Genomic DNA, 11,090 nt, shown 5'->3' on the forward strand with positions numbered 1-11,090 from the left:
ACGTTCTTCCGTGTTATAGCGTGTATTTCATTCTTTTAGATGGCTAAATAAATTGGGAAGTGTGAGTCCAACTTTTTTTTTTCTTTTTCAAGATTGTTTTAGCCATTCAGGGCCCCTTGCAATTCCATATTAATTTAAAGGTTGCTTTTTCGTTTCTTCAAAAAAGTCCATTGGAATTTTGCTAGGGATTGCATTGAATCTGTAGATTACTTTGGATAGTACTGCCATCTTAACAATATTAAGTCTCTTAATCCATGTGAATGAGATATCTTTCCATTTTGTCAGGTCTTCTTTAATATCTTACAGCAATGTTTTTTTTTTAATCTAGATTAGAAGTTTAAATTCTTTATGAGCCATTTGATTTAACTGCATTTGTGGCCAAAACCTCTACACATTACTGATTGATCACAAGAGGAATTTGTCATAGCCTGAGAAAATTCAGCACATATTTACAGCACTACCAGACTTCACAATATTATAGTTACTGTTTTAGGAATTATGTCATGATCTGAAAAAGCTTTAGCTGTTTTGTCAGTCTGAGGAAACTTGTCTGTTTTGTGAGCTTTTTGTAGTAATGTTTATCTCTCATATGTGGCTTTCAAATTCAGCACTGTGCAAGAGACTGGTCTAGGCAATTATGGAAGGTACAGAACTTCCCTTAGGAGTTTAGAATGTAGGAAAGTCAGTAAGTTTTAGTCACAAATAACTACTGCAGTACCACTATAAAGAAGTACTGTAGAGGAGAGGCAAAAACTTGAAAAGAGTCATTTAGACTGAAGTAGACATCCTGAGAAATTACTATTGATTAGATACGCTTTGAAAAATGTAATATTCTACTTTCTGGAGCTTGTTTTTCTTATTAGATTTTAAAAGGTACTTCATATCTTTTTCATGCTCTCCTACTCCTTTGTTCTAATACAGATCATATAGCATGGGTATGTTTGTTACTTTTATCTAGAAGAAATTCATCCAGTATTGCCATTAAGTTTCAATGTTGGAGTTAAACTGATTTGAAGGGGAGAGTTGAAACTACCATTTTCTTTGTAAACTGTTGAACATTTAGGTTTTAGATGTTCTTTGATGTTAGCAAAGCATGTTATGTTTTACATAGCATCTCCTTTATAAACAACTGTAATTCTATTTACTCAAATTGTCTATATGAAACAATCCATAAAATAAACCCTATGTCATGAACTAGCAGTTGGATATAATAGTTAAATTCATTTATGTGTATTTTACTGTAGTTTGATTTATAAAGCTCTTGGATTTTCAGCATGGAGTGGGGAAAGAAATCCTGGCTACAGTTCTCTTTTCCATTTAAATTCCTCCAATTTTTGTTTTGTTTTGGCTATTTTTCTCTACTGTCAGTGGAATTATTGTCTTCCTGTCTCCATATTCAGGTAGTGTCAGTGGCTGAGTATCACCGCAGGATCGATGCTCTAAATACTGAAGAACTGCGCACACTCTGCAGACGTCTCCAGGTGCCCCCTTCAGTAGTTTAAATCCCTCCAGAGATTGAATACTCCCTGTTTTTAGTGGATTCGTCAGTACAAATCTCTTTTTTTAAGGATTTGTTTTGACTGCAGCACTAAAATACCCCATCAGAAAATTCCTTTTTGTATTAAAGAGTATTGTCTTGAAGAGCTGTAGGACTATCTTTTCTGGCATCTTTACATTTGAAAAATATTCAGAGGAATTTTCTGTCACTTTAGAACTTTTCTCAGTACTGTGTGTTTCTTAGATTGGTGAGGAATTTTCATTTAACATTAGAAGAATGTCTTGGGTTTGAGATTGACTCTTTACTAAACAGAATCTGAGAGGTGTGGTACTATGGGAAAATGTTTAAAATTTTAATGGATAGCAAGGTTCTCTTCTTTAAGGCTGTTTCTATCCACCCCACATCAACTATCTAAATGAGAAGAATTGTTTTTGTTATTGAGGTTCTTCTGATTGGTATTAGAAATTGTTGGGAATAGTATAGGTTATGCAGTAGAACTAGATAATTATTTAAAATTCTGTGAAATAATCTTTGTGTTTTTTTAGAAATAAGAACTAAATATTTGAGCTTATTTTTTCACTTTTGTGTATGGTGTGTTTTCTTCTTCTTAATGAGATATGCTTTCGTGGCTTTGCTAGAACTACTGAATCTTGTTCTTTTCTTTTAATGCTTCTCATGCTGCCTTGGATTTTTTTTTAAACTTTCACATCATCAAAATAAGGGTAAAACATGATGATGATGTGAAAGAATTAATATAGTTCTCATCAAAAAACAGTGCAGTTCTAGAACATGTATTGGTTGAAAATATATGTTGTTTAGATGTGGTAAGAAATCTGTTAAAGAAACAGAGTAATTTAGCAAGATTTCATTCCTGTGTGGAATCAGAGTCGCTGAGAATTGCTGCATTTTAGTTATCTGCTCCAAAAGAATTCTGTTTTCTAGTTCAGAAGTTTCATCAATAATTGATATGTTTTGTATATTTTATTTGCCAATGTTATTGAATTTTATATATTAAAATAAAATTAATATCAAAAAGTAAGTGGCAACAGAATAAATTGTATAGGAATTTTCTTTAATCAACATTTTTAATCATTTTTAGAATATTGGTGAGATTATTTCCATGAAACAAAAGCATGTATTCCTTTTAATGCATCAAATTGATTAATTTAAAACATATATTTGTGAACAAATTAACTTTTAAATTAATTAAAAAGTACTGTTTTAAGTAAAAACTTAAAAGGCATTTTTAACAATGATGGTAATTTTTTCAATGAAACAAATTCGCATACACCCCCCCCCCCCGTGAAACACTATACTTTTTATTATACTGTTGTTTAAATTAAAATTTTGGCACCCAGGAAGTTTTAAAAATTATTTTTGGCAAATTCTATTTTATGATGAAGAAAATAATCTCACATATTTCGAATAGCACAAATAAAAAGCAAGTTAGCTGGCTCACTTTTTCCCCTGAACAGAAAAATTAAAGTTTGCATGCAACTATCTCTTTTTACACAGAAATATGGGGTTTATCATTCAATACCTGTTCTTCCTCATGTAGTGGATGAGAAAAATGTCTGCTTGTAAAAGAAATCTTTTTTCTACATTGGATATGCCTTTGTTATTAGATGGAGCATCCTTTTCCTTCTAAAATTCTAAATTAAAGCTTTAGCTGCCTTTTCTAAGGTATAAAGTTTGATTTCTCTCACAAGGCTAAAATTTTTGAAGGTTTGTTGCAATTTTATATTAATAAGACGCTGCTGTTTACTTCTTTAGATTACTACAAGGGAAGACGTAAATTCAAAGCAGGTTGCTCCAGTGAAAGCAGACCTGGAATCTGAATCTTTTCGACCAAATCTAAGTGATCCCAGTGAACTCTTACTGCCAGATCAGATTGAAAAGGTATGACACACCCACATGGGTGCATTTCTCTGTGCCCATGAGAGTAAAACAGTCTCTTTTCAGGTGTTCTGAGAACTGAAGAATCAGGCTTACTGCTTCCAGTCTTCCCCCTCTTAGTCTCTGCTAATGTAGTAGAAGAGAGTAAAAGATTTGGGAAGGCAGACCGTAAGATAAATAACAGTAGCAATTTAGGTGAGACAATGCAGTAGCCAGTATTTGGTTTCATATTGTGTGCTAGTTACTTGCTTTATGTAGGGTCTCTTAATGTAGTTATTCTAACACCTGTAGAGGTTGGTGCTCTTACTGGCACATTTTATCAGTGAAGAAACTTGGGCATAGAGAGGTTGAGTAAATGTTCAAAGCCACACAGTATATAAAGCATTGAAGCTTGATTTCTAACTCTGATAGTCTGGCTCTAGATTTAAGAGGTTAATAATTAAGCATACAGTCCATCAGATATTTTTGTTGATTTGATATGGAGGGCACAAACAATAATCTCTGTTTCTTGTCTCTTTCTAATCTATATGTTGTTTGGCAGGATTCCTTCTCTTCCTAGGGAACAATCAATATTCCATGCAGAGAGATGTACAGTTACTCTTCAAGCATCTCAGTGTCTTTGAGAATGATAAATAATTTCTACTGTTATTTTTGTAGCCTACGTTTTATAAAGTACCATTAAATTCCAACTGGCATTAGTATCCTTCAAAATGACAATAAGCAGACTATCAAGATAGTATGTGTTAACACTTTATTTTTCAAAGCTTACCAAGCATCTTCCACCAAGAACAATTGGCTATCCGTGGACTCTTGTGTATGGTACCGGAAAGCATGGCACAAGCTTGAAGACCCTTTATCGAACAATGACAGGTTTAGACACCCCAGTGCTGATGGTGATTAAAGACAGTGATGGGCAGGTATGAAAAGTAACATCATAGACACCTTGCCTTTTAAGAGGTTACAGTAACTTGTAGCATATTCCTTAATTACTCTCGTTAGTACATTTTATTAAGTTTAACTGCTATTTATGGAGTGCTTTTGATATGCAAGGCAATGCTGAGTCCTACAGAGGATAGATATGAGCATGAATAATAAAAGAGTTCCTGCCTTCAAAAGGATTCTGGTTAGATAGAAAAGAACATTAAAGCATGTGAATATCTCTAAAGCCAAATGGAATATGCCTAGTGTAGTGAGAACCTATAAAAAGTAAAAGGGATGTTTAGGTGGGGAGGGGATAGCTCAAGTGGTAGAGCACAAGCACGAAGTCCTGGGTTCAATCCCCAGAACTTCCTTCAAAAATAAACCAACTAATTACCTCCCTCCCCCCTCAAAATAAAAGGAGGATGTTTAGAGTAAAGGTTGTTCATTCCTATCTGGGGGAGATAAGCATGAGGTTCAGGGAAAGGGTAGAAATTGACAGTCTTGAAGCGTTGGCAAAGTTTTGAAAGTTAAAGGTGATTGTGTGAGAATGATACCAAGGACAAAGCCACAGATAAGCAAGAGAAACATTGGTTTATTTCTGAAGTAGGAAGTTCATAAATGGGCAGAACCAATCTTTGATATTGTCAGACCTAGTAGCTTCTTTTGGGGAGGTGAGGTGGTGATTTCGAGGAGGCACAATCTACTGGAGTGCTGGTAATGTTCTGTTTCTTGGCCTGAATGAAGGTTAACTGGAACTTTTCTTTGTGATAATTCCAAATCAATCTGTACGTTTGTATTTTATATACATACCTTATAATAAGGAAGTCTGTTTTAAAAATTAAAGACTATGAAAATAAGATGTCAGGAGAGACAGTACCTATAGAGATTATCAAACTACATTTCTCATTTGATAGTGTGGAACCTTAGACCCAGAGCGTTGAAATGACTTGTCCAAGCCTCTTATTTATTCATGCTTTTTTTAGAGTATATACTGTGTTTCGTGTACTGTGTAAAGCCATGGAGTTACAGGACCAAACAAATTACACCCAAGTCCTGTCCTCGTGGAGTTTAATGGAGGAAAAAAATAGCGTATCATTTTAGTAGTAGAATATTTACTTATACTGAAGGGTTTTTACTTCCTTAAGTGCTGTAATCCCACAGCAGCATGTTATCCATATTGTATGTACAGTGTCCTCCTGAGGTGTGTCAACCATTTTTGTAAATTCCCTGTCCAATTGTTGTAAGAAGCATCTTTTTAGATTTCAAAACTAGGAAAAATCTGTTTTTCTCTGCATTGAAAAACTGGTATACTTTGCACTTGACAATAACGTGAGTTACATGACAACTGATTGTTGCCCTTTTTAAGTACAAGTAGATCAGACTATGCTAGAGGTCTGTTTTTTGCATTTTACTTAAACATGTATATGAGATAATGCTTAATGAGACAAATTAATAGTCATGTCATTGAACATCCTTTTTGTCCTTAGGTTTTTGGTGCATTGGCATCTGAGCCATTTAAAGTAAGCGATGGCTTTTATGGTACTGGAGAGACCTTTGTCTTTACATTCTGTCCAGAATTTGAGGTAAGGATAGTTAACTCCAGTTATATTCAGTTTATAAAGAGATGGCATAATGAAAAGAACTTTGAAATCCTACACACTTGCATTTGACTCTCAACCTCTGCCTTTTACTGACAGATAACAGCACTTTTTTGGACCATTTTACACTTTAACTTTCTTGTGGATAGAATGGGGATCAGAAAATCTAGAAAGGGTGTTTAAAAATTAAATGAAAATCGTGTAACACTTGGCATAGTACCAGGCCCATGTCATGGGCTCAGTAAGGAGTATACCTCATTATTTCTATTTTGTTTATGAAATATCATTGTAAAATTCCTAGAAACTTAATGACTAAATAAGTTTAATGATGTAAGTCAGCCTTAAAAACTTAAAAAGTAAATTATTTGGGTTTAAATCAAAAGTGATTACATGATTTCTTTTCCTTTATTGTGGCTTGACTAAAATTAGATATATTCTAATGCTAATAAGATCTAAAATTTAAAGATATACATGAATTTTAGTGAATGTGTGATTCTGTTTAAAATACTGGGTGCAATCTCCACACCTCAGATACATTCAGGTTCAGAATGTCGGACAGTTCCTAGGAGATGAGATTATAATCTTGACAGTAGGAATCATCATAGTTGGTTTAAAAAAAAAGAGTTTATCTTTAAAACAGTTTCTATAATGAACAAAATAGGCAGAATCTGATAACACAGTAGGAACTCTCTTAACAAACTTGGGTTTAGGTGGCTCACCAGATTAACCAGTGCTTTCCATTCCTTCCATAGAACATCAGCTGACATCTCCAGCTAACTGGGAGCTTGTAGTTGTTACAGATTTTTGAATCTTCAGTTTTGCTTGCTTTCAAACCTTTTTTTGGTGCTTCTATCTGATAACTGTAATAATACGATTAAACAAATATGTCTATGAAAAAGTGAATATTAAAGTTTGTTGAAAACTGTGATGAATACTTTGAAAAATTTTTATGAAGGTGAAGTGCTATAAATTGCTGTTGTATTACGTTTAGGTAGAACTCCTCTGAAAGGTTAAAAATATGTGAGAAATTAACATCTAGAAATTTTACCATTAAATTTCCCAGCTGTTTTTATGGTTACTGCTCCTTAAAGAAATTGAAACTGAAAATCATAAACATGTGTTATAGGCTTTTATGAGAATGATGATCAGCAAATTCATACCCAAAGAAAAGACTTTGGCCCAATATCAAAATATGTAATATTATCAGATTAATGTACATATATGTTTGATGTTAAAATCAAAGTTAATGGCATCTAATTGAGGTTTTTAAAACTGATTTTCTGTTTTCTTTAACTTTTTTCATTAACTGCCTGATTCTTGACCTGTAAAGTCAGAAAACTACATGTGTGAAGAAATAATAAGATTTGAGAAATTCAGTTGAAGGTTACATTGCAGTAGAGCATATGCTTTCAAATTTAGTCCTACAAACACTGAAACCCAAACCACCAGACCCTTCTACCCCAATTTTTTCTATTCTCAGTATTCCTCTTGCTATCAATCTAGGTTTTTTTAACTTTACCTACATATTTAAAGCTTCTTTTCATTCGTGTAGGTCTTTAAGTGGACAGGAGATAATATGTTTTTTATCAAAGGAGACATGGATTCACTAGCTTTTGGTGGTGGAGGGTAAGTCTCTTGAACATTTTATCATGATGTTTTTTAAGGAAATTTTAAAAATTCCTTTGTGTTTTTTTATAAAATCATGTATCTTTGGAAACTTTTGACATTAGAATCCTAATTTGTATATTATGAGTGAGAAAGTATGATATTTTCAAGAAGGTGCTTTATTCGAAACTCTTGGTAGAATATTTATTTCCTCATTTTAAAATACTGTTTAGTTGATTTCTTTTTGATTAACACCCATCTTTCAGAGTACAGTGACTCCTTGATATTTGAACAGGAAATATAGTAATCCCTTAGAACGTCTCAAATTTTCAGAAAGCCATGGGTGGTATATTATTTCTCTCAGTTTATAAAAAGGGTCTAAATTTTTTCATGTTATTCTACCCTGGAGACTATTTGAATTGATATTTTAAATAATAGAAATTAGTTTTCCTGCAAAAAATTTTGGTGATGCCCCCACCCGGCGCCAAGTTTTCAAGGTTTGTTTTCTTACTTGTTTTGTTTTTACAGTGTGAGTTAATCAGTAATTCGATTTGATTCTTTTGGCTTAGCAAGCACTAAAAGAAACCTGTTTCTTACTGTCTTCCTAACTCCATTTAGTCTTCGCGATGTTTGGAGGCAGCTTGCTCTACGGCTTCCTAGCCTAGACTTCTCAAATAGCCCTTAGCAGACATCAGCCCCTTCATTTGGTATTTCTGTCTGTCCTTCAGGATCAGACCTAATGTCTGCTAAAAATTCCCAAACTTACAAAAGTGTTATTTATTTGTTTCGTACATTTGAGGATCTATGATAATAATTCATTCAGGTCACAGAATCTTGTTAGCCTGAATATTCATTATCCAAAGTGGTTCTAACAAATTCTCTGTAGATAGGTGTTTGGAAGACATAATTTCAGTGATTAAAAAATAACCATGGTTATTATAGCCTTCTCTGAAGGACATAACCAGGTAACTAAAAACCATATTATGTTTTAGTTGTTCGAATCAGCTTATAATGTTTATATGTTCCAATTACACCTTTTTTTGGTGGGGAGGGGGCAGTCATTCGGCCCTACTCCAAATGATAGTCTTACATGTGATTTAGTTCGCTCTCCAGGAAGGCCTCACAAGCAAGTGGCTTATAATTTCAAGCTGTTAAGGGTGCCTTGAGTCTGAAAATAACATATACAATGTCATTAAATGTCTGTGGAACTTGGTTTTGATTATGTAACCTGCCAATAAGCTAACTGTTGGGTCATTTGACAACAAATTAAGACAAGTTTACAATCTTTGAAAAAGGAGAGTACAGTCTGAGGAAATGGGAACTATAAGAACTTGATATTCCAGAATTCCAAACAGGAGCCCCAAAGAAATGAAAATCATGATGTGATAGACTGAACGTAAGCTTTGGAGTCAAATAGACCTGATTTAGATTCCAGCTTCAACATATACTACATATAGGACCTTGAGCAACTCAAGTCTAAAGTTTCCTCAGCTGTGAATTGGAGATTGAAGTTTTAACCATGTATTTTATTTTAGATGATAGCGAGTTTTTATGTCTCTAAGAAACTCATGTTAGATATATTAAAACCATACAGCAAAGAGAAATCCATAACATCAGGCAAAGAATTAGACAGTAGCACCTGTCTCAAAAGCTAATTCTATATGAAGTTAATTTTAGAGGGTTCATTTTATTCTTTAATCTGTATATTAAGTGATTTTATAATGGGATATGAACAAAATGAAATTACCTTGTGCTAGTGTGGAAAGGAGTAGGGAATGGTTTGGAAAAAATAATTTTATTAGAGTTGTTGGATATTGAAATATCTCATTTAAATTAATATTTTATAACTTGTGCAATTATCCTTTTGTAACTTAGGGCATAAGAATTAAAAGATTATCATTAAAACTATTTTCTTTTATGTATAACAGGGGAGAATTTGCCCTTTGGCTTGATGGAGACCTCTACCATGGAAGAAGCCATTCTTGTAAAACATTTGGGAATCATACACTTTCTAAGAAGGAAGATTTCTTTATCCAAGACATTGAAATCTGGGCTTTTGAATGAATATAATGCTCTGTCTTAGCAGGATAATGGCCCAAACCTGACATGGACAAACAAGCATTGTTTGGAAAGTTCAAGAAGCAATACAATATAACATGTAACTCGTGCTTTAAAATTAGTTCGTATCACCATTTATTACAGCTATAATTTTGGAATTTATTTTTAAAATCATGTTTCTGTCCCAGAGTTCTTTAGGTTTAGACCATGGCATGGGTCCATGCAGTATAACAGCTTTGGTTTTGTCAGAATTTTGGCAGCATTTTGATCATAGTGACCACCTCATCTACAATCCATGTTATCTCATTCTCCTAATAGGATGGTGCTCTTTTGTTGAAACTGTTTTGATTTATTATTTCTTAAACTATATTCATTATTTTACTAGAGAAGTCTAACTGGGACATTGAGGGAATGAAGGCTAGACAGTGCTATCTATATCTGTGAGGTTGGCACAGGTGACTCGGACATGCTCAACTTAGTTATTCTTATGAGGGGGGGAAAACACATGCCAAAATAATGCATACTTCATAGACCACTGATTTCTAGTTTTAATTCACACTACAGCCTTTTTTAAGTTAATTTTTCCTTTATTCTCAATTTCATTTTAATAAAAATGAAATTTGAGGAGAATTCTGATTGTAATAGACCACAGTGCACGTGATCTGCAGGTTTGGGCATATGCTTTCATCACTGAATTATCTGATAAAGAATTACAAAATGACAAAGGAGAATGAGAACTTGATGATTCTACTGGATTTAATATTTCAAGCAAGAAAATATACTATTTACATATTTGTAGCTTAGCAGGGCATTATCATAACTACAAAAACTATGAAACAGATGCATATTTCGTCAACATATTGTGTCAGGTGTACTGTTTTATAGTTCTGTTGTTTTAGCCTTGTTGCACACCAACTCCTAAAATATAGGTTCCTGTTCAAAAGGAAAAAAAACTTGTGATTTTTTTGAGTGGTATATGTTATTAATTACCATTAGCATTCGCTGTTATAAAAGGGCAATGATTAAAGTAGAATATCGTAACTCAGTAGACTTGTTGAATATGCAAACTTACTGTCAAGTGACCTCAAAAAAAAAAAAGAAAAGATAGAATATATCAGTAGTTCTTATCCTCTTTTGTAGGAAACCAGTAATAAGCCATCGTGGCAATAATTCATCAGTTAATTTCAAAGCTTCATGTTATGCAAAAAAAAAAAAAATCCTGCTGTTATACATGTGACAGTGACCCTGTGCTGAAATTTCAGCTATTCCAGATAAACATTGTATATTATCTTGTAAATATATGTTTAAAGGTAGTTTTGTTCTTATAGAAAGTGTTGATTGCCAGGTTGCTTATAGCACTTTAAATTATTCTAAAAATGAAATTACAAGCCAAATGTGTTGGCTTAAGTAGTTTTAGTTGTATAGTACTTAAATATATTTAGATCTTTTGAAAGTTTAGATAATTATCTAAAGAAAGCATAATGCTAATGAAAAATAAAATCTGATATTCTATT

General features: G+C 33.2%; 1 protein-coding gene across 3 annotated transcripts in view; it reads left to right on the forward strand.

Annotated features, from left to right (window-relative positions):
* Positions 1-10,071, forward strand: part of OXR1 (oxidation resistance 1) — a 71,190-nt gene extending 61,119 nt beyond the window's left edge. Inside the window, exons 10-15 of one of the 3 annotated variants that reach the window (XM_031691242.2) lie at positions 1,401-1,481; positions 3,272-3,397; positions 4,159-4,311; positions 5,803-5,898; positions 7,466-7,539; positions 9,447-10,071. In XM_031691242.2, coding sequence (XP_031547102.2) covers positions 1,401-1,481; positions 3,272-3,397; positions 4,159-4,311; positions 5,803-5,898; positions 7,466-7,539; positions 9,447-9,582 — 666 coding nt within the window. In that variant the 3' untranslated portion in view covers positions 9,583-10,071. The remainder of the gene's footprint in view (positions 1-1,400; positions 1,482-3,271; positions 3,398-4,158; positions 4,312-5,802; positions 5,899-7,465; positions 7,540-9,446) is intronic. The other 2 variants (XM_072949605.1, XM_031691243.2) reach the window with 2 other exon arrangements.
* The last annotated feature ends 1,019 nt before the right edge of the window (positions 10,072-11,090 follow it).

The sequence above is a fragment of the Vicugna pacos genome, chromosome 25 (genome assembly GCF_048564905.1).
Source record: "Vicugna pacos chromosome 25, VicPac4, whole genome shotgun sequence".
NCBI classification, from domain to species: domain Eukaryota; kingdom Metazoa; phylum Chordata; class Mammalia; order Artiodactyla; family Camelidae; genus Vicugna; species Vicugna pacos.